This window comes from Vanessa cardui, chromosome 13 (assembly GCF_905220365.1).
Source record: "Vanessa cardui chromosome 13, ilVanCard2.1, whole genome shotgun sequence".
Taxonomy (NCBI): domain Eukaryota; kingdom Metazoa; phylum Arthropoda; class Insecta; order Lepidoptera; family Nymphalidae; genus Vanessa; species Vanessa cardui.
In genome coordinates, this window is record NC_061135.1 from 11,311,625 (window position 1) to 11,336,829 (window position 25,205).

General features: G+C 35.0%; 1 protein-coding gene across 1 annotated transcript in view; it reads right to left on the minus strand.

Annotated features, from left to right (window-relative positions):
• The window catches only part of LOC124534892 (RNA-binding protein MEX3D), a 47,661-nt gene extending 27,923 nt beyond the window's left edge, over positions 1–19,738 (minus strand). Inside the window, exon 1 of the mRNA XM_047110932.1 lies at positions 19,325–19,738. Coding sequence (XP_046966888.1) covers positions 19,325–19,565 — 241 coding nt within the window. The 5' untranslated portion in view covers positions 19,566–19,738. The remainder of the gene's footprint in view (positions 1–19,324) is intronic.
• Between the last annotated feature and the right edge of the window lie 5,467 nt (positions 19,739–25,205).

The following is a 25,205-nucleotide window of genomic DNA, read 5'->3' on the forward strand; positions in this document are numbered from 1 at the left end:
CTTACGCGGAAAACTTTACTGTCATTTAAAAATAAATTTAATTAATAATCAATTTATCGTTTGCGATTTTAAGTGACTACGACAAAAATTCAAAACATTTTTGTTTGTTAAATCTTAGTTTGACGTATTGATCTCTTAAACAATCGAGATGTACCTACAGTCTGGAATTTTATTGAAACGAATTGTTCGAAATGAGTTGACGCGACTCGCATACTTGTTACATATACACGCAGATTGAAGATTTAAACTTATATCCATACGATTTGTTTTAATAAAGAATAAGTTATACATATGTTGAATATGATTTTGTATGTTATGATATCAAACGCATCTTAAAAGTGTATACTGTGTTTAGTATATTTGTATGTATACAATGCCTTATCTTTTTAATATTATAAATGATTGTTTAGATGATTGGATGTATGTTACTGATTCTCGTCAGAGCCGTTGAATGAATCTAAATGTAATTTGGCACAAATACAGATGATTGCCACACACACACAATCGTAACTATAGCCCCCCTCCCCTTTCACCTCAAACGCAGCAAAACCGCAGGCGGAAACTAGTTATATATAATAAATATGCTCATCATTATACGATATGTATAAAAGAGCTCTACTAACAACTGATGAATATTGAACTGAAACGGGATGCGTCAACATAGCTCAGAGTTTGTAGATTAATAAGATTAAAATTAATACATAAAAGATATACATATGAATACAACTCTAATGTTAAGTCATATCAATATCGAATAGTAATGGTGATGCTTTACTGGCAAGTACTTTTCTATAATTTATTTAAAACAATATTTAAGTATAATCAACAAACTTTGATAGTGCCTATAAATAATCCTCAAGATTGAGCTTACAAGTAAAAACGTTTGCAAACGAAATACTTTTATCTGTTTATGTTTGATAGCATATTGTTCTTTTAATATTGTCGTTTAGTCGAAACGAGAAGTTTCACTTAAATAAAATAATATTATAACTCTTTTGAACAATTCTCGCTTCTTTGTGTTGTATGTTTTTGATCGATGTTTCAAAGGAATAATAGTAGGCACGACATGTTTAAATACGCGTCTCAGTCGTTCGCGTTTCCGATAGGCGAGTGACGCAGCCTAACGTATGGCGAATACAAAGTGAGTCACGGTGTCCCGAGCCCGGCTTCGAATTAAACTGTAAGCCTCAAGCTAGAACATTCTATTCATATTTGACGCGGCCATCTTAGTTTCTATGCCAGTCATTTAAACATACCTAGCGTGCTTTGTAAACATGGGATTAAGCCCTTCAATGTCAGTTGCTAAGAGACCTTCCGAAATTTACATTAACGAACTTTTCGCAACAGCCAATGGTATGTCTTGTTCTAATTGTTTGATAAATAAAAATATCACTTATGCTATATACTGTTTATATCTTTTTATTTAAAAAAATTCGCAATAAATATTAAATTTTGATTTGTTGTCTCGTGTGATAATAAAATATAATATTTTAACGGTTCCGTTATGGGCTGCGGCCCCACGGAGTAAAACTTCGAGGCAAGCGCGATTCGAGTTCGCGAGACGTCGTATTACTCAATATCATTTTCTCTCGGACCGTTTAAAGTTTTAATGTGTGATAAAAAGTAATGAACGAATTCTCGTCAGTTGTCATTATCGTTCGCAGGACATAATTCAGCGTACCGAACGCAGTAAAATTAAAAGCGCATAAAGACCACGGTGGGCTCTTGCCCTGCCGACTTCAATTAGATTTCGTGTAAGGCGAACAATAAGAAATAAAATCTGATCTTTTACGATCTTTCTGTCAGGCGTTGGTCAGTCGAGATGATCGTAAAATCGGGAATGCAACGGGGTTGATATTGCTAAAAAACGAAAAGGTAACAGACCGCTTCGACTGCGCGCCTTGACACGGGCGAGACGAAATTTGACGGGGTAGTTTATTGCGCCTAAAGTAGGTCACGAGAAACCGACGACGGCGGTACTTTTGCATTATGCAGTCTTCAGCTTTAAAGCGTTGACACCTCAGTGAAAAAAAGGAGATTAATCGATAAGTAGGTACTAAATACGAGATTAGCGTGGGAAACGACGTACGACACCTATTACTTATGCGGACGGCTTCTCTGACGGATCGATTCATTGCAAATTTTGATTTCGAAATATCGAATTCGCAGGCATCCGCCGCACAAGAATACTCGCGGAATGCAAAACGGAATCTGGCTCGGTCTTTGTTGCGGATTCCCAGACGTCGGCGTCGGCAAGAGGTAAAAAGCGGTCGCTCCGACCGCCTTATAAATTATGAACTTTAGTTGGGTTATTAGTTGTCGAAATGACAACAGTGCCCGAACAGCGCCGAATGTAACGCCGTACGCCGCTTTACCGTTACGGAACCCTTTAAAACGTAAAAGAAACGAAGGGCGTTAGGGTCGCGTATCCAGTTTCGTTGCTCCGTTTTCTTGCCCTTTTCGACATTAATTCGAGGTCGTTAGGGTCTGGATAAGAACGTCCGAAACGAGTCCAATGTTGTTAATCACAAAGCGACCAAATCGACACGAAATTTAAGCTACGAACACAATCGAAGTATAAGCACTAGGTAGTGTTTGAAGACGGGAATCGCTGTCTATTAAAATTGAACGCAGTAACATTGTTATCAAGTGACATATTGAACCGCCCGGAAAGCAATAAGTCAACGACTCGCCAATGAAATGAATGGAGTCCCTTGAGCTCTCGATGATTGTCATATTGCTTATGTTACGTAAACATATCTATTACTAACATCGCTTACATATTAAAAATAAACTGGCAGAAGCATCTAATTCGGTGCGGTTGAAAATTGACATTTGTATAACTTAATATAATTAAATTCTGAAAAAAGGCCGAAAATTGAAAATTACTCAATCATTTGAGTAATTTATATCAATAATTTACTGTAACTTGTACGGTATAATGTTTTGAAATTGTGATTTAGCAGACAGATCGTATAAGGACGTATAAATAATAAGCAGCATTAAATGCTCATGCACGAGATAAAGTTTATTTATAAGAGCATAAATAAGATAGAAGGTCGTGGTCAACGCGTCACCATCGGGGTAGGTCCGGGACGCGGGATATTTGCAAATCTTAATCATTGCAACTTTGATCCCATTGACATTTCAAGTGATTGAAACGTCAGAAATGATCGATGAGGTGCAAACACCGACCTTAGTTGTATATTGTTTTCGTCTATTCGGTTGTCTAGAGGCCATAATCGTTTACTATTGTCGGCCAAATCAGCTTAACCGTCTTTAAATACGTAAGCTCGTATGTGACCTCTACATGCGGTCAGGTTATAAATAACAGACCTTGATAATATGTCCTGCACACTTTATTGCCGATTCCAATAGGTATACAATGAGTTACTGAAGACATTTATTTATCTTATTGGATAATATTATTGTTATAAATGCAAGTTAATTATTTATTAACTTATTTTAAATTATTTTTATATGTTATGTAGATTATTATTATTGAACATATTATTTGTATGTATTTTTTACTCAGGTAAGACAAGAAAAAGTCATAGGTTGTTTTCATTTTTTGTTTATATTTTTTTGTAATTGTATGTTAATATTGAGCTATACTTACCAGGATAGCATGAGAGTGTAGAGGTTGTGAAATTGCGTGTGACCACAAGACATCCGGCGGACAATGGCGCATGCGCCGGACGAAAGCTCGCCGGATGCACGTAATACGCAGATCGCGCAAGTTTATGTTTATTGGTCGCTAGCGATCGCCTGTGGCTTCATCCGAGGAAGAGATGTTCGAGCGGATGTGATTTCACTTTACCAGATACCCTCAAAATGGGAGATCAAAGTATTTATTCTCATGCCTCAATGATAAATGTTATGTTTTATTTTAAATTAAATGAGTGATTTCAATTGAATACTACACACGAGTAAAAAATATGAACTCGATTTACAAGTTTACATTAAAGAAAAAGTATATGCTTTAGGACCACATAGAAGCATAGGAGGTATCAAATGTAGCGGCCTATCATTCCTCACCGCAGACTAGGGAAGCCGTGGATGTGTGGGAGCCTGAATCTGGTTTGTCTATGCACTTGTTTACTGAGACGAACTGATTCAAATCCTCTTTTTGTTCTATAGCTTGCGCCCCATTATACTTAACGAACGATGGTTATTATATATGAGCTGACCAGCGATGGATATTGATGCCTTGTAATAAAATGAAATTAACAATATTTTCAGTCCTCAAATAATAAATAATTGCTCCGCTATTAAGGCAAAAAAATTGTTGCACTACTTGACCTGGCACTCTCACAATATGAAGTATTAAATTGTTCATAATAATCCTTTGTAGTTTGCATCACGAAACACTTAATAGCTTTACAAGTTTTAAGAATGGAACCCGTCAGCGATATCGGTTCATAATATTACTCCGCACCCAAATTGCGTTGCAATGAAAGCATCGAAATGTCAAAACACCGCTCATTTTCTTCGACAGCGAAAGAAGGTCTTTGTTTGGTAGCAATTTGTGAAGAATGAATGGAAGTTGTACTCCTTTATCCATGGAAACGGACAGCGGTTGCGTATTACAACTACGATCACGCGATTTCCACGATCTCTCGTAACGTTCGATCCTTTACGTCGGACTTCGTTAAACTATTCATTACACCCGACCTTCGACGCAACTGAATGCCTGATAGGTTAATTACTGTGAACAGATTAGCTTTTGGCAGTTTTTTCCGCGATCCGAAACCGCCATGGTCTTTATGATTCATAATTACAATACGCCGGCGAGGCAATCACCAAACCTGTCATTATACTGTACAAATAACTACTTATTTATACATTCACAAATAAAACGAGGTAATATAAAGTCTATCGGTTACACCGTTCCGAGTCCCCTCCGTCATGATATTCATTGATTGGCAAATTGATGCCGAAATTAAATAAAGGTTGATTTATTAAATTTCGTTGGCAATTTTTTTTGTTCGTTTGTAAATAATAAAATGAGTTGAGTTAATAATATTTGCGGTAACGGAAGATTAAGATTAATATCGATATTTTTTGCGGCGTCTGAGATTATGATTTGAGGTTATTATGAACCTCCATCAAACGGTTCGCGTGTGACCCCAGTCCTGGACTGATGCAGCTCTGACGCAACGCCGGCGAAATATTTAAATTACATCTCGACGCTTCATTAAATCTTATATAAGGTCATTACACAAAAGACACATTAATAAGAAAATAATATTAATACCTTATAATTTGGTATGCGATTTTGATTTAAAATGCCAACTGTATTAACATTTGTTCTTAGTGAAATTAAATATTTAATTTATTTTTATGAAGGCATGTTGTATAAAACTGAAATCGGACATATGTTAAATTTAAAAGGTAAATTAACGTTAGGCAACACCGCGTGTTCAAATTGTAGTGAGCATATTATAATAATAAGATAATGATACGTCTGGGCTAATACGGCGAAACGATCAGTTTTTTTAACCCCGGCGGCACGGTGTTGCCATGTCTGTCTTGCTGAATTATTCCCGCCCAGTTAAACTAGTTCAAGGTTGTCCGAGATGTCTTTATCGTGAATGGGAAGCTTTATTTTTGTTTGCGATAGGTCGACTTTAGGTCACTAGAGTCACCTAAAGCCGGAACGGACGACGCCATAAAAGATCACAAAGAAACTCGTGTTGATGTTTCTATACGGATTATCTTTATGAGGCTGACGACAATATTACTAGTTTATATTTAGAAGTAAAGATTGTTTTTTTTTCTTTTTATCAAACAACCAATTAGTTTTAGAGAAACATAACAGACCATTATTATTCATTTAGACATTTATTATAACAAATATGCGTCAATAAAAGACCCGATTTAAAATTAATTACCTACTTATCATATTAACTTTGAGGTTGATCCGAAAATGCACATTTAATTGTGGCAAAACACTACAAAAAGTCATCTCGAATGACGAAGACATTATGTTATTTGGTAACAGAGTGCATTGCACTGGGAATTGACCGCTTTAGGATGGCAACACGATATAGAGGTGCAACTAATATTCACCCGATCTTACCGTAAACAATTATTCGAAATTCGAATGCCGCCACGTGACCGGCGGCTCCTCAATGCAGACAGAATGTAATACGGATTTGTTCGTAGTTCGTAAATTAGCTTAAGGTTATTTCGATTATGGGAGGATCAACATTCAGAAATGAATTAGAGATTCGTTTAAAATGATAAATTATATGGATGACGCCAGCATCGAACAAATAACGGACTAATGTCTGCCGCGTTTGTGCAATCGCTCTGTATTTAAAGATGGAGGATAATGTTTTATTCTGACAATTTAATTGTGGTAGATATGTAATATGAATTAACCATTAATTTTATTAACGGGATATTTCGATTACAAAGTTAGCAAATATACTTTAATTAATACATATGACGTTAGCCAAGTGTAATATATTTGTCTTTTTTTAATTGGCAAGAGGCAGAGAGCATAAAATCGACATTAAACTTGATCACAGGTGGAATGAGACCACCTCGCACGACCGGAGCAAAGTGACTTACAAGTAACATTGTTAAAAAAAACAGGCCACCGGCGAACAGTAAGTCATCCATGTGCATACATTAAGATAATCTGCGTGAGGTATCAAAATATATGTCAACCGGCGGGCGAGCTTTGATCTATTGCAGTCGATGACGACGTTGCGCCTGCGCCGCAAAAACCTCCAGACAGTTAATGAACTAGATAATTCGATAATTAAAATTGAATATCAATTAAATCGTCTATATTGGGGATACAATTACTGTTTATTTTTACTTCAGTAAAGTAGACGAAACCGGTCTAGTTATTTAGCAGTTGACAATCTATAAAGGTCTCAATGGAAAACTGTATGACTGTCGATAACTGCAATTGTTTTAACATATTTATAATGTACGTATATTAAGTTCAGTCAACGTTTTATCTTAAATAAAATGTAGGCAATGTCTCTTAAAATATTTTTGTGTTTACAGATTCTACTACATTTTAAAGCACCTATACAAGTTTGGAGAAGCATGACGTTATTAGTTTTTCGTCTTAAAGCGATAAACATCTAAATGAATTGTGAAACGTTTTGTTTGAGATCGATGTTTATGTGAAACAAGCGGCTTTGAAATATGCCGGTCACATCAAAAGCTCTATTATAATTCTAACGACCAATGAATTATGACTTTTAATTTAGTTTATACTCTTCTTTAGACAACGTGCTACGGGACTCCTATAGGGGTCAAATTAAATTAGACGGTAGTAGAATCATTCAAATCATTTTTGTAAGAAATGTCGTCGGTATTTTAAAGATACGTCGGACATACCTAAAGTCGATATCGCATATTTATTGCCTTTGTGTTAATGCAAAATGCGTTCTAAATTAAAATAGTGATTTATTGGGAGGTTTCCAATGGCCTTAATTAAACTTTTTTTTATAAAATACATACATAAAAAGGCATTGAAATAAAAATATAGTCACGAGCGGCGCTTATCGTTGATACTGCATAAATTTTATGTGTGAATAGAGCGTTCACGGGCGGGCGAGTGGCCCGTCAGCTGGCGTTTCCCTCGGGCACCACATTGCCACATTACGTTGTGTTTTACCCCTAATTACGGGGAGTGGGTTTCTGTGTCAACGCTGATAAATAAAACGTATATTTATTTACATATGTTTTATTTAATTTACATTTTTATACGTATTGCGTACAACATTTGTTAAATATATAATTTTATTTGACAAACTACACGAAATATATCTACTTATTGATGTTTTGTAACAATGTAATTCAAGGTAGGACATTCCATTTTTTGTTATAAATACATCTTAAAACACTTTCACTCGCGGTTCATATAAGTTTATTTTTACATTTAAACAATATAGCCGGAGAACAAAGGTGTGTGAGCGATTCTGCTGCAAAAACGAGATTGGATAAATGTTGAAAAAAAAAAAATATTTCCGAGAAGCGTTGACCGCTTTGCCAATTATATTAAAATTGTTGTTCAATACCGCCAGCGGAGAGGTTAGCAATTTAGCATACACTTAGTAATAGCCGCCTATCGAGATTATATTGTATCGCGCGAAACACATAAATAATTAAGTTCAAAAATTATCTTACAACTAAAATTAATCGTCTTGAGGGCGATCCTCAAATCTGTAATCGGTCCATATTTTTATTTAAATCTTTAATTTCGTTAAAAGGTTAATGTGGCCGTATGCACGCTAATTGAATCGCCGGCAGCTATCGTGTGCCTTTGCATTCTGGAAAGCTAATACGTCTGGCGAGCATGGTGCCTGAAACGAAATCGTGTGTCGCAAAAGGATCGATGTTCTCGATGCGTCGCGTCGGAGCCGATTCTAAGGATTATTACTGCGGAATGCCGCTCCACAGCTCTCGCTTTCAGAGCTGCTCTTCGCCTTCGCCTTCGGTATAATTTCATTTTATACTTTACTAAATGCAACATTAATGCGACAATCCATGACCAGCCGCTTGATTTGATAAATGATTGATAGCCATTCCTACAATAAAATTTCTTTCGCGTCTAGGATATTTTGAAACGGGAGTTAAAAATAAAAACCGGTACGAAATTGTATTATTTCAATTATCTACAAGTCTTAATTATAGGCATCGTTTGTGTGTGTTTCAAATGTCGACGAAGTGTATTTAAGTTATTTTTAAAGGGCTTCAGGCCCCAGGTGTCGATTGCAACGTAAAAGGCTGTAAGGGAGCTTCATTTATGAAGGTCTTTTAAATGATGTTATTGTATAAACGAGACGTGCATACATTATTCGTTATGAAGTATGAGCTACTTTGGTTATAATTTTAAAAGGTACCAGGGCAGTATGAGTTATCAAGCGGCGTGATCGAACGTTGTGCTTGTAAAAACTGGAGTTATCGTTGGCGCGGCAGGTGCAAGCGGCAGATGTCGTCGAGCGATGGCCTCACGAGAAATATTTCGTAAACTTTACATATTTTGAAAGTACCTACTCTACAACACAATACACAACAAACTCAGTAGAAAATATTTTTATTTATTATTTAATTGGATATTGATCATAAAAAATAAACTTTAAATAGAGTAAAGCGATAAATATAGCCTATTTGTGGCATAGACCTTTTTTTTTTTAATTAAATAATTAAAAATTAAAGTTTACTGAGTAAAGTAATTTCACTAGTTTCTAAGAATATAAATTTCTTAGTAATATTACGATTTATCATTTACACGTTAATTAGAAAAAAAACATAGGTTTAAATATAAATTGAAGAAACATTAACTATTTATTATTCATTACATTACACTTAGGTTTTGTTCAACGGTCTTAGATTAGGGACACGTGTCACAGCGCAAATGTCATGATGTCGTTACAGTGCTACATTTGCATACAGCGGACGCGAGGATCGAAGCGTTTCGAAAATCGAAAACAAAACAAATTGCCTTTTCCGGGGCGCCGTTACACAGATGGCGCTTTGCCGCCAGCTGCATTTGCTTTTAACTCCTAGCGTAACCGAATGTTTCGAATTTCTCCTTTAACAATATATAAGGGATATAATTATGAAACTTGTTTGTTTGTTGTTTTTATCAATATCATGGGCAAGTTGCTGTATTCAGGAGTAGTATAACCTATTTACCCCGACCTCCGATGCTGGCAGGTGGCGTATGAGAACATTTCAGTAGAAAAAAATTAATGTATAATAATTAATGAGGCGAAATAATGTACCAGCATGCAAGACGAAAATCTAAAGGCTGGCGACACGCACCGCTCGGTGGCAACTCGACACCGGCCATTGAACATTTTCACGAGGGAAATATCGGTTTACACGACGAGAGGTCGCCACCCACTACGCGCTACGAGTCCGACTAGCTCTGCGTGCCGTCTGTGCCTCCGGTACATGGCCGTAATTCATACAAAAAATACACAAAAATCATCTGTCAGTGTCAATTAAAGTAACCGGAGCTTGCACTATTTGCGATACAGTAAACAAGATTTAGTTACTGCACCCTCTCGCATTAAGCGAGGTCGTTAACCCAGCACTAAACACTGCGATGATAAAATAATGAAGTTGCAGTCAGATTTAACCACGATGAGATTTATATTCATTTGTAACATTCACTTAATTTATCGCTAATAGTATACGCGATAAGGCAGGTAGGAATCGATGAGAGCAGGTAGACTCTTTCACTGGAATTTAAGGACCCGAGATTTAATAACGGCTTGGAATCGGGGCTTTTGAGTAGGGCCGGCGTTTTTTCAGTGGTCATTTTAGATACTACATACAGTTATGTTTTTCGACAAAGGCATCTTTTGTGCGGAGTGTTAAGGCGTTTTACAATAAAGATAGTAATTCTGTTGTACAGAAGTGGACGAGCAGATTGTTAGTGCGAAGTGAAGATAATATATCTTTTTGTAACCTATATTTATATGCTGCACTTAAATAATACTAATATTTTATTAAAAATTGTTGATGTTTTAGAACTCTATTTTGGCAAAATTGATGGATCTATCTAATTGAGTATATCAATAACATAAATTGAATTATTGTATTATTTTTATTAAGTAATATATTCTTAAGAATCCCAGGAATAATTTGTAACAAGTTTCCGCTAATTTTGATAAGGGATCGATAACCTCGCATCCGCGGTGCGGTACAAATGTATAACACTGCGGACGTGAAGTATCTACGTTTCAATAGAAATCAAACAATCATAAAAAAAGAAAAAAATAATAAAAATATGTATAATAAATGTACTTTAATCAGAATAATATGTATTGATATAAATGTAGTCAAAAATATGACTTAAATATTTCATTACAAAAAGTGAAAGTCATCGTGAAGTACTCGGTAGAAATTTACATAAAAAAATAACGCGTTTATCACGTCAACGTTTTCTTATCAACATTAACTGCACCTGTTGAAGTCGATCGGGTACCCGAAGACGAATGCATCTATTTATAACATTTGAGTTTAAAATTTGATGTTATTGAACAACATAGCTGTATTTTTATTTTCTTCAATAAAGTGTTCGTATTCATTTGATACTACATAATTTTAGATTTAATACAAAACAATATTTCGGTCAGTATTTAGGTTAGGAGTTTTATGAACAAAAACTTAATTACTTACTTAATAACACTAGTAAAAATTGCCTTCATAAAAAGTCTCACAATACTTAACATAAACTTGTTGACCGTTGCGCTCTCATGCGATTATTACGTACCTATTACCAACGGACAAAACATCTGTCGCGTATATTATTTATATATAGTTGCCCTTTAAATGAATTGACTACCGGCGAAACGCTGAAGCGGTTAGCGTACAGTCGGTAGCTCGGTGGTGACTATTAGGGAGGGTTGGTTGACCTACATTTATTCATAACTGTGCTCACAACTTTAATCTTTTGATATGGAGACAAATTTTGTTACAATTTTATCCTTTATTTTTTATGATTAAAAACAATTTAATGTACAACAATATAATTTATCTCTTCGGCAATTTAAATTTTGATAGCTAGGGGGAAGGGGACGAATGCAGACGAACTATTTGACTTTTTGTTCCCTTTTTTTTGTAAAATCTTATTATAAATTTAGGTAACAGTCCTAATTATAAGGATCATTTTATTTGTATAGAGATTAATTACTTCGTATCCGTACAAAGAATAAACAAATTAGCTCAAGCGATTACGACCATGTGTTAAGCTAATGGACGAGTTTTAATAGACAATCAAGTTTAAACAAGTTTTTTAATAGTTATCGTATTGTTGCAAACTCAAATTATTAATAACTAGATGGAGGTTTTTGCTATCTACAAGATACAATTATTTTTATATGAAGTAATGTACAATGAAACTTAAATTTAGTAACGGAAATATTAAATTATAATATTTTATTGTAAGAATAATTAAATCAGTAGGTTAGGAGCGAGTAAGCAATAGCAAGGTGCAGCTCAGACGCGATGCGGGCGACAGCTGATATTGAAGCAGATGATTTTAATGCATTATTAATAAACATTATGCCAACAATTACTAACTAATATTTACTATGAGTATGTGGTACGAGATTAAAGAGTATGTTGATCTTAGAGATTTACATTAAATAAACTCATTACAGACAATTAAAGGTACCGTTCAGAATAATAATTAATTTTAATAACGGTAGAAATTTGTACCATATTTTAAAATATATATACTCATAGTAAATTAAACAGTCAAGCTATAATTTACCACGAATAAAGGAAGCAATTTAATTCACAATGGATTAAACTTATAATGGCTCTCCACCAGGTGTTTAATTTTTTCGTATGTCTGCGACGAGACATGGTGCTAACGAAATGAGCCACGAGGAAGTGGAAAAGTTATTATTAAAATAATTAAAAAAATATAATTATGTTAAACCAATAACATTGTACAATAAGTCGTTTACATTCGTTATTTTTTTAATCATGCGACAATCATTCAAAATATTTTATTTATTATATTATTATCATGATCACTACGTTCACTTTTTTGATAAATTATTAATAGTTAAATGAATATATTAATTGCAATTATCGTATCGTAAATTCAGACTAAGATATATCACTTTTTTAAATTGTGGTATTAATAAAAAGTTGATATCAGTATTTGTTTTATTTTTTTCGAAATATTATCTGTGTAATGTTTACCTATTACAACAAAGTTTATTCGAAATTTAAAAAATGTTTATAAATAAAATTATTCGTTTAATGATTGTTGTTATTCTACGTCTAGTAATTTATATCTTGTATGCAGTTTTAATGTAACGGTACCTTGCAAATAGTTGACATTTATTATTTTTCTTAAACTTACTGCACAAGTTTTTTGTCCGTCATAAGAATGTGGTATTCAATGAAAGGTAACAACGTAGCGAATATCATTCAATAACGTTAATGACTGTTCATTGACCTATATACATATGTACAAAGTTACATACGAAAACGTTAATATATTTTATTTAAAACTTTCTGTTTCGAAGTAGTAATTTATATACTATAAGTAGGTATATTAAGACGAGTACGAGTGATGGTTGAAGATACGGTGTAAGTGCTGGCAGGTGTGTGAAACGGTCAAAGAAACAGTGGAACACTAAGAACTTGACGGTTACAAGCAGATGTTAAACTCAACGTTATGATAAGCGGGAATCGACATACTATCTTCGTGTATTTTTCAACGCGTGTAATGTCACGTGCCTAAGCTTTATAAATATTTTAAAATCGATACATAGAATACTTTTAATATATAATTGCGGTCAAGTAGGCACAACGATTATGACGAACTAGTTTCGTCTTCGTGTACTTTTGTTAAATGTCAATTGTCGTGTTCGGCAACGAGATATAAACTCGCGTTACTGGCACATGTGCTGTTGCCAGCCATTTGCCATTTGCCAGCTAGATCGGTCACATTCTTACGACTACATTTCGCACATCTGCGTCTTCGACTCGAAGGCATTAACATCGTATCCTGTCATTAAACCTTTACAAGAAAGATGAACGAGTATTTTTTTTTCATACAATAATGTAGTCCGCGACAAATAAATTAATCTCGAGCATAAATTGCCCTCGCATAGTTCTCTCGGAGAATGGCAGCATATAGAAGTACAATAATGGAAGTAGCCTGCGGGATGGACGCTTATTACGATCCGTGGATGAGGAGTAAATCGAAATGGGAATGAGTCTAATTCGCGGCGCCGCCTGACACTCTGAGATGGATTGTTGTCAACATTAGTGCGGGAAGCATATCGACTTGTCGCTCCACAACGGACAGCTCGTGCTAACGCGTAAAACGTCACTCGACTTACTATCTGATTCACAACAATAATTCCAATACTAAGTCACATAAGACTGCTTTCCCTATCACGGTTTGTCGACGTTTAAGACTCAATAACTGTATAATAAATAAGCGTTTGCGTTCACGAGTACACGTCGCTAGACGTCTGGTATTCAATTTCAAACTCAGAGACAAAAGGGCTCAAGGTCCACAATTAAACGGAGGAGCGCGATTTCGCGCCGGATTACGGGTTTATTCGTGCTGCCGCGGCAATTAGGAAGTCATTCATTAGGGTCCCTAAGTTTCGCAGACGTGGGGGTGCCGACGCACTGTGACGTCATGATGTTCCTCTATATCAAGTAATGATGATCTGCGATCATTTATTCCACTTTACATTAAACAGTTAATATGCTACACTTTGTTTAATAAAATAAAACAATGTTTAAGAATGTTATCCAACGTGTACGATGTACAATACAAACAGAAGCGAGTTAGTTCGTCTGTGTTCCCGAAGCGGTGGCTTGGCGCCACCGCACTAGTAACCAACCAGTGAGTGAAAGAGATGGTTGATGTAGTATACCTTAAAATATATCTTAAAATCATTGTTGATACACATCCGTGGATCTTATTTCCGAAAGCGTGATAAGGATGCAAGATGAGGTTAGCGGCGTTCCAGAATGCATCTGTCAAGTTACACAAAAAACGGGGTCGTGGAATTTCGAGACGACTCCACGCCGGTGCAGATGCTCTTCTATTTTTTAAGACGAAGAAGTTTCATTCAAAAATTGTCAACGGATTGAGATTTGTGTAATCTTGTTAAAGTAATAGTAGCTAGCCAGTTAACAAGCAATATAGCGACCCTTCTGATCGGACGTTTATGAGTTTTAAATGAACTAAACAGAATGATAACCATCATGAAAATAAAATATAGCAACATGTTATGGGTTTTATTCCTTTTTAAAAAGTAGTTTATACGAAATATGTGTGTTTGTCATATTCGCTACGATCAAATCATGTTTTTTTGTTAAGATGAGTACAAGGCGGGCGTACCTTGTATGTACCAGGCGTGCAGAACTAAGCAGGAGCCAAAGCCTTGACCCTGACTGTGGTGGCGTCGACCGGAACGCACGCCGAGTACACTGCAAATCTCGTCGATTTCCTCTCACCGCCTAGCTAGTGTTGCGGTCTTAGTACACGCTAGTCACACGTGTGATTTACTAGATTGTTTTCTCTTTCGTTTTTAGTAACTTTTATTTGAATTTTTTTTTTAATATAAATGTAATGTTTAAATCGGAGCACGTTCATTTCTATTGATAATGTTTTATTTGTCATAATATAATTAATAATTACGATTAATTTATATAAGTGAAATAAAATAAATAAATCGTATAAACATGATGTACTCGTAAAGACGAATAACGTTGTTAATTGTTATTTTCCCAGGCGCGATGTTTCTCTTCTATAATAATAGTACAGCCAACGGTTGAACGGACGGGTAACGTCAAAATCGAGAGTTATTGTACATTAAAAACATGACTATCATGATGGGAAGTAAACAGAGGCCGAAAGAGGGGTTGGCAGTCATTGATGTGGAACCGGTCTAGCAACTCGTCACTAAAACCGGATCGTGACGGACGGGGATGAATTACACCGACACGCCGCAGATTGGGAACGGTGCTATGTTCGACAACATCATTTGAATCGTGGACAAGTGTTAATAATTAATTCAAAACATGTACTTAGTGATACACAAGAGCGAAAACGTCTAGTGACACGTCCTTAACGGAGTCGCTTACCTTGCAAAACACCGAATTTACAAGATGCAAAACATCGTACGACGCGCCACTACAAATCAAAACAACAAACGTGCCGACAGGAGGTTCGATCGACATCAAGACAATCGAGCATCGACAATCGACATTATCGATAGTCGCGACCCGCTGCAAGTAGTCAGCAGCCGGACGTGACGTCACGGAGTGTCGCGTAAACGCGAGAATTTTAAACAACCTCCTTTTGGTATATTTGCGTTGTCTCAAACACATGACATTGGTATAAACAAAGAGATATTTTTTTATACCCCTTGTTTTATTTTGAGCGACATAAGGTCCATTTGGTAAGTGAAAACTGGAGTCATATCTATGTCGATAGTTTTTATGGGGTTTTAATTTATGACTATGTTTAAGATTCTTAAACAAATATTTTGTTTTATTCTGTAAGCAATAATTTGAAACCATTCTAGCTACAAAGACATAATCTATTGTCATTTACATAGTATTGAAAACTAATCTACATTATAAAAAGCATAATTAATAGTTTTACGTTCCAAAAGAATCTAATACATCATACAATATTTATTATTACGTCAAAGATAGATTGCGAAAACAAACAAAATAATCTATTAACAAAATAAAAACAAAACATTTTAATAAATATTAAATATCTAAGCTAAGTAATATTTAATACAACAGTAACGTGCAAACTAGAATTAATCTTAGTGTTTTTATATTATTTGATACTGATCGTTTCTGACAAGCAAACTTATGAAAATTGACTAGTTATGTAGCAGTCATAAACAAAGATTTTTTTAACGAAGTCTATTTATTTAAACTTCCTTTAAAGCAAACAAATTAAAATGTTTGCAAAAAATCTCAGGTACGCAGGAACGTACCTCCTTTGTGATAAATAAAAACTTCAACGCGAAAGCACTTGTGTGTTTCCAAGTGCGTATTGAATTTCTACCATTCTACCATTGTACCACTGGCCGAGGTAGGTCCGCAGAAAAACGATTCAATTCTAAAGATGTTCTTTGAAGCTTTTAAGTTTTTTACGTCATATTGAAATAAAATATTTTTGTTTTTTTCTCACATTACCTGAATGTCATACTAAAGGTAATATGATAAATAATTACATTGCAGGGAATTATGCGGTAAGAATCTTTTTTATGCAATTAGGTATATTTATATATAACAAAGAAACGTTAACTATCAAAGCACCACAGAACAAAAACATACAAACAGACTGTTTCAAACGAAACGACCTAAATATAGCGATATAACCTACATTACAATACGAAATGTACCACAGATGGCACCTTGTCGCAATAAAGGGCCGTTGCCGTTACGATCTACAGTGAAATGAAGCGGTTGGTAGTCGAGTTAGACAAGGTTGCAAGTGTCGCGGCCGGGCCGTTTTTTTGTTTTGCTTTTACGAGTCGGCTGGAAATGCAACGTACATACGTATAAGTTGACTATAATTTTGTATTATTGTTCTTGGGAAAGGTTTCCAGCTTTCTGTTACGCCGTCTGAGCGTTAGTTATTTTTGTAAAACAGTTTAATATTCCAGTACCTACTAACATATGTTTTAAATTATATGATTTTTGTTATTATTATTACTTTAACATGAACTTTATTAGACGTATTATTTAGTATAGGCACAGTAGAATTTTACTATACTTATTGGACTTGGAGAATCATATAACATAGTTGTTCGAACATAATAGAAAAATAACTAAGTGTTTTTGTCAATCAGTGTGTATACCAAAACACAAAAGTAACTCATGATTGAATTAAACATATACAGTTCAATATGTTGTAAATTAAATGATAAAACCAAATGAAATGGTTACATAAATAAAACAAGATCCAAAAGGAAAGTATCTACTTAGTTTGTTAGTATATTATCGAGTCGGGTATGTTTAGGTGGCGTGCATACATCACGAGTCGGGAACTCGGGACTCGGGGCAATCACCGGAATGCAATTTCTATATCGCGAGCGTCTCATTAAAAAGCGCGGGACGTATGTATGTACTAGCTACGCTGTATTGCGGGATGGGTTAATCGGGACGTGATCGAGTGGGGCGATTCGATGAGAACTCATCTACGATATATGACGAAAAAATATCTATGACATTATTTTATAATGGCAAAACTATTATTTGGTCATGCTTATCATATAGCTATTTTTCATAATAATTCTACGTACTCATAAAGAATCTGCCACACTTGTGATTTAGACTCGATATCATTTACCGCCAACTTAGTTGAATCTATTTTGTGTAATAACAATTATAGGTATATATACCAACGATTAAATGATAGAACAGATTGAACATTTAAAAAGTATATTTTAAATAGTTAAATCAGAAACGGTAAAGATGTTTACAATAACAATGACAATACATATAATATGACAATTATGCAATAATATAATTTTATTTCGAATTAATTTGATAAGTAATAAATTAAGTACATAGCATAAATATTAGAGTCTAAGAAGATTTTGATAAACTTCGTTAAGTACATATAACGGAAACTAAAATACAATAAAGTTTAAAACTTTTTGGTTTATTTCATGTCACATATCCACTGATTACAAAAATTTAGATTTTGGACTTTATCAGTTTTGTCGTTAAACACGTGGTTCCGACAGTAGGTACAGACTAAGCAAAGTCAACATTAGATATGCTGAATTAGCAATTCATTTAAATGTATCACGATTTGATTGGTTAATTGTCCATAAAAATGATATATCGTTTCTTATTTTTTATATTAATGATCTGTGAATATTGGTTGAAAATTTATTTGAGGTAGATTTAAAAAATATATATGAATAAATACCTACAATTAAAATTAAAATATTTTACCATCGAAGTGTTGGTAAAAGTGTACAGAATTAACGCGGGAAAGTTTACTAGTAAATCTATGTACAAGAATTACGAAAATCAGTCTCTCTGTGAGTATGGATTAAATTTTGTATAAGCTATATTTTCCAATTATATCGTCTTTACGAATTTCTATATCGCAGTCTATGAATACGAGTAAAATAAAAAAATAGACAAAAAATGCGTTAAATTGGGGGTAGATACATAATCCAAAAAAGCTTCAAGGTACTCCATTAAAGTTAAGGAACGAACTCTCACAAAAGGACCCGAACAGCAATTAGTTTTTTTTCGCAAATCCGGTGCACATTTCAAAAAATTAGTTTCAGATAAGACTGCGTCGAACCTTTGTCGGAATTTTTTACGCACTCGAGAAAAACTACCGACATCACTAAGGGTATCATTTTTTGTTCGTCGCATCTTTTAATTAGTGGATCGTAGTTTTTTGGACAGCTCGGGTAAGCATTTACCACACTCTATAGGCGAGAAATTACTTTGAGCGACTGCACCATGGGAAATCACACAAACAATTATTTATTCATTAAACACGGTCTATTTGATATTTATGTAGTTTCGTCTACGTTTACAAAGCTACGATCTACGATTAATCAAAGCGGCTACGAAATACATAACGTAAGGTAACGAGATGTTGTTACGGCACTTTTGCGGGTAAACAAAAACAGCAGGCGGGGAAGTTGATTGCTACATAGTGGGAATTTCGTCAGCGAGTGTCGGTGATCGAACATAACCTAAAAGCAAGCCGGCGCGGCACGTGCGCCCTTATGTAAGGGTAGCGCAGGTCGCAAAAATACGGCACGACATAACCTCAACGGGAAGACGATCCTACCTTGTCTGCCGACGATCTCCGCAACGTGCTCTGAGGAGGGCACGGGCACGCACTCGGTCATGTTTTGAGATTTCTTCGCACGGTCGTCGGGCGGCGGCGCGAAGCCGAGCGGACTCGACAGTGGATTCGTCGCTGGAATACTCTCGTCGAAGTTCAGCATGCTCAGCTCGAGGGCGAGCTGAAAGGCACGCTGGTCCACCATGCCACCGCCACCCAGCTCCCCAAACAGGCTTGAAGGCATTTCCACTTGGGACGCAATCTTGTCGGCTTAAGAGAGGTTTCCCTCTCGAGTCACTGGTCAAAAATTGGTGTAGCGCGTTCGATCGTTTCGAGCGCCGCGTCTGATCGTGTAACGGAACGCACGTGTGTTAATGTCGCGGCGCGGCGTTGAACTGAGTCGCCGGCCGGCGGGCGCACGCGCCTTGCGTTGTGAGGGGCGCGGCGAGGTGGCGGGGTGGCGCGGTGGTGAGAAGGGGCGCGGTGGGGTGCGGGGCGCGGTGGGCCGGGCGGGCGGCGCAGGGAGCGGGTGGCGCTGCACCGGGCGGGATGCGACGCAGCTTCCGCCCGCCCTGCCGCCGCCGCCGCCGACAACGCGAGACGGATCGCACATGACACATCACAGGTAATTATATCGCGTAGTGGCGTACGACACCTTTCAACTGATAAGAATACCGGTTAATTGAGTAATTGTCAGCCGGCAGTTAAAATTTATTAACTTCTCACTTTCAATTAGTGACTTAAGAGATACGGTACTAAATAAAATTGTTTGCTTACGTTAAAAATTAAACAGAATATCATTTTATTTAGGGTTATTTATTAAGATTCAATTACTGTGGACTTATAGGTAAAGAAAACATAAATATCCTTTTATCTTGTATGTACAAACCTAAACATATAAGAAGACATTAAATTCAAGGAATTGCGTAAATTTCAATATATCTCCATATATTTCATTTATTATATGTTCAATCATTTGAAGGATATTTACATTACATTATGAAATAAGTCGACAGTATACCTAAATACTTCAACTACATAATTAAAGATAACTTCCACGTTATTTCAAAAATGAAAAGGAATTATTTATTAATCATACTTAACATAATACGTATAACCTTTAAGCTGCTTCTGTTATTGTAAGATAAATTAATGGCTTAAATTACATAAATATCATATTCCTCGCTGTGGAAAAAAACAAAAATATTCTTATAAGATTTTATTCGCATCAGTTACGTTTTACGCGCCCATTTCTATTCAGGTCCGCTAATTACTGTACTATATCTCTAAACTCCTTACATATAAATATATATATTTAGAGAAACGGAACCACATGTTAAATTTCCTGCCAACTGTGGTTGTTTTTGTAATAAAATATAATCAATCATTTATTCTCATTAAAATATATCATGTTCTAAGTGACAATGCCGGATCTCAGGTAGGTAGTAATTCTACCATTTTTCCCAATGTTAAACAATAATCTTTAGACTGGAGATTATACGAGACTTAAAGAGCAAGGTCACAAAAAAGTTAAAACGGCGATGCAAATTGATTGCGAACACTGTGCTAAGAAATGATACTTCAATTTCTTTGAGATAAAACTGTGCTCCAGGAAATACGATAAGTGTCATAACGTTCTAAAACATGAGAATACCTAACCGCTGGACTAGGATCTACATGCTCGCTAGAGATCCTTAACACATCACTAAAATCATAGTCATTGTGTAATGAAACTTATTTTACTGACATCGCAACTATAATGTGGACTCGTACAGAAGAGTTTTTATCGGTAGCACAAAATTTTGTTGGAAATGGAGGAGTCAAAGTATGAGGAAAGGCTCGAACAAAGCCTATACAAACGAAAGCAAAACCCTTCAGTTCCAGACTTGATAATTTATCAAAAGAATGGTTAAATGGCTTAGTTGTAGACAATTTTGATAGGATGTGTAAACAGTGATAATTTATTCCTTACATCTATATGTTATTTAACTTTAGGTTAATCATATAAACGCGAATACAGCAGTTTTTGGCCATTTGGTATTTTTGCTCTTCTCTACGTTCACGACTGTATATATGAACGTGTATAAGCAAATACTGTCCGTATTATTAGGACTGTCTCATATTCTGGTGCTATTGTAATGTTGCAAGTAATAAAGTCTGCCAGTATTCTCGTTTCTCGTATATCCCTTTGTCAAGCACTTCAGAATAACTTAAACTCACTTGTGCCTCCGAGACACGCCTCGGACGCGTCGGGAGCGCGTCAATTTTTAAATAATTATACATAAGTACTCTCTGTTAACACTGCATTTATATTCTATACAAATATATAAAAGTCAAGTGTTTTTTAGTGATTTCAGACTGGATTTTTAAAGTTTCTAAGGTCTATCGGTAGCGACGTAAGCAATAAAAAAATTAAAACATAGTGGTACTTATGAGCTGAAAAACATGTTTAAAAGAATACTTTTAGGTATAAAAAATATATTTTTATATTATAAAAATTGATAATTTAAAAAAAGATTGAAATATGTATGTATATATAGCTAGTTTTTTTTTTTTAATACAACAAATAGACATTCAAGAATGTACATTGAATAAGCGAAGCTGGTTATTGTTGGACAAATTTTAACGGGTAGTAGTACTAAGAGGCTCGTGCTTATAAAATATTCGTATATAATATTGTTAAGTACATTTTTTATTTCTAAGTGTTACGTTTAGTTAAATGTATGGTAACTTTGTGAGTAATTAGATCTTTACCAAAATATTGTCATCTGAATAAAATTTACATAACTAGGTGCCATTAGGTACTATATTCCAACCTTTTAAGTACTTCTGCACACATTTAGCTAATAAAAGCGTATTATGTATGAGGCCAAGAAAATTTAATAAAATAAAATGAAACTTAAGTTTTTATAAATGTTGAATGGAATACAGTCTCTTTGTAATGAGTATTTACGAATGTTATATGTATAATAAAAATGTATATCATAGAGAAACAATGAATATACTTTATTACATATAAAGAAGTAAATAATTAGAATAATGGAGGTATAGTCAATTTTAGGTTAAATCTGTCCATATTTCTTACTTCAAGAATCAAATTTACTTATTACCCCTTTAATTAATATTTTATTTTCTTATTACACGTAACACATTTGTTTTGGTGGAAAAGCTTTGTGCAAGCAAACGTCTGGTTGGGTACCATCCGCTTATCAGATATTCTACCGCCAAACCGTTTGTCGTGTTCTGGTTTAAAGGGTGAGTATAAGTACGTAACTACAGTCTCAAGGCACATAACATCTTAGTTCCCAAGGTTGGTGGCGCATAGGGGAGGTAAAAGGAATGGTTAATATTTTTTAAAACGCTTTTTTATGTATGGTGGTGACTTAACATTACGTATCCCATTAGCATATTTGCCTACATTTATCGTAAAAAAAAAATTAGTAAAGGTACTTTGAAGTGTATGAAAATGAAAGTAGTATGAAAATACCGATTATGTTTATGAAAATAAAACCTGATATTGGAACCACAGACGCTAGCCAACTATTTTTTTGCGTGAAAGCAGATGTACAAATTAGTAATCTAATATTGACCTTTGTAAGAAAGACATTCGATACTCGATGCTCATCGTAAAAGAGGATGATACACGATTTTAGTTCGTATTTACTTGAAATGATATGACGATAGTAGTCAATATCGCATATGGGTAAAATATCTGATGAATAAACAGTATACCTGAACCATATTTAGTACTGCAAGAAAGTATCACCGTGTATACGACTACTACGATAAAACCTCTATTCGATTTGAAAAGAAGAATAAAAGTTTATCATACCATTATTGTATTTATGGAATGATGGATGTTTGGAATATGTTCCAAATCTTCTCCTCAAAGGGGGAGGAGGTCTTTAGTCCAGCAGTGGGAATTTACAGGCTGTTGTTGTTATTGTATTTAGTGGTAGGACTTTGAGTAACCTATCCTAGCCTAGAGTATCTAACCTACGTATCATATATTCGTAGTCCAAGTAGCAATATTTAGTATTGCCATGTTCTAGTGTAATCGTTTCAAGGTTGAGTAATTCAGTGTAACTGTAAGTAGGTACAGGATATCATCTTAGATCCGAAGGTATTTGTGATAAAAGGAATTATCGAAATTGTAAAAAAAAAGAACCGCCAGGCTGCTCCAATTCAGACTGATACACACGTGGTAGAATTTTATGTAACGAACGATTGTTTGCTTCCTTGTTAATTAATTATAAAACAAATTAAGCACATAAAAATCCCCGGGTTTGGACTGTCCACTTTCGGCTAAGCTTGAGATGTTCTAACCGCTGTGCCAACTCGAATTCCAGATATTGTTTATAAATATTTAAAACATCTTTAATACTAATATAAGTACAACATATGCTTTTGTGCAACTCTAGAACCGAACGTAATCCAGTTCCGTTCAAATACAAACCTTATACTAATAATTACAGGGTATACATTGTAAGCAAGGCTGTTACACCGGTCCTCATTAGTAGACTCAGAGTACCCGGGTGCATCATCATTACTGACACTTCCTTTTATCTGCGCCTTTGACGAAGATGTGATTTTATATAATTCTTTATTAGAAATGATTTAGAGAACTTTGAATTGTTACGTAGGATCCGTAGGAGGCATGAAAACAGTTTTATCTTAGGACTAAAACGTCATCAATTCTGTTTTATATAAGACTACAGATTTCAAGGCCCTGGATTCAAAACCCGGACCGGAACTTAGAGAGTATGGGTTTTTCTGTCGATACATTTTCAGTAGCAAGCCGAAGTTTGGTAATTAGTATTTGTAGCCCCTAGGAAAGCACGTGAAACGTTGATCCTGCGATTAAACTTATTCCTTGAACAGAGAGTGCACTTGTGGAGTGATGTCTTGGGCAATTGCCTAGTGTCTCTTAATAATGAATAATCCATAATCGAAATCTAATCGATCAGGTGGAAGGTAATATATATTTGTAAAGTAATACTATTGACTTATTGTTCTTTTATTGAATTTTAAGATTCTAAGGAGACCAGCATGTGTCATCTAAAATCGCTGCAGCTTGGAAGAAACTATAAACCAATCCAATCTCTTCAAAGGAGAGGTAATCATTGACCAGCAGTAGTACTTTTAGAAGCTGTTACTTTACTTTTCATAAAAAATAAAGTTCTTTGCATTCAATATAGGGTAGAAAATAGTTTGTTCCTATGAAAAAGTTTGCCATTTAAAGTTTCAAGCCATTGAAGTATTTCTAGCTACTGGGTTTAGCGCGTTCCTGAGCAGTATTACCTATTCATTGGTAACTTGACTGTTGCTCGAGGTCAAGGCGTTGTACTTACTTTTTCATCGACCTTATATGCTATTTATCTTATACAATTTAGGTAATTCTAAATCTTGTAACGTTTAAAGAATGAATATATCGTCATATTAAATGTTACCCGTCTTTAATTTCAACGACTTAATTAAGGATTTTAATTCAGCGTCAATTTTGGAATGACATAAGAAAATATTGATTTAAATAATAACAAATTTTCAAGTATATTGTACGATCTCTAAATATACTCGTCTACAATATAAAGAATGTTGGTGTTGCTGAATTAGTTTGTATGAATTTTAGAAATCTACAATTTTTCAATGCAAAGTTTTAGTGTGTCTGTTACAAATTTGGCAGCGTTCGCTACGAAATCACGCGGACTGACTATCTAACCTAGGACTGTTTTGATATACTAAACTATATTTAAAAAAATTGCAATATATTGATTTCTTATTTTAATATAATAGCCTAGCTCGTTCCTGTGATCATAAAATAAATAATATGAGTTACAAATTAATCAACTTATATATTTTGCCATTTTTGAAAATATTACGAATA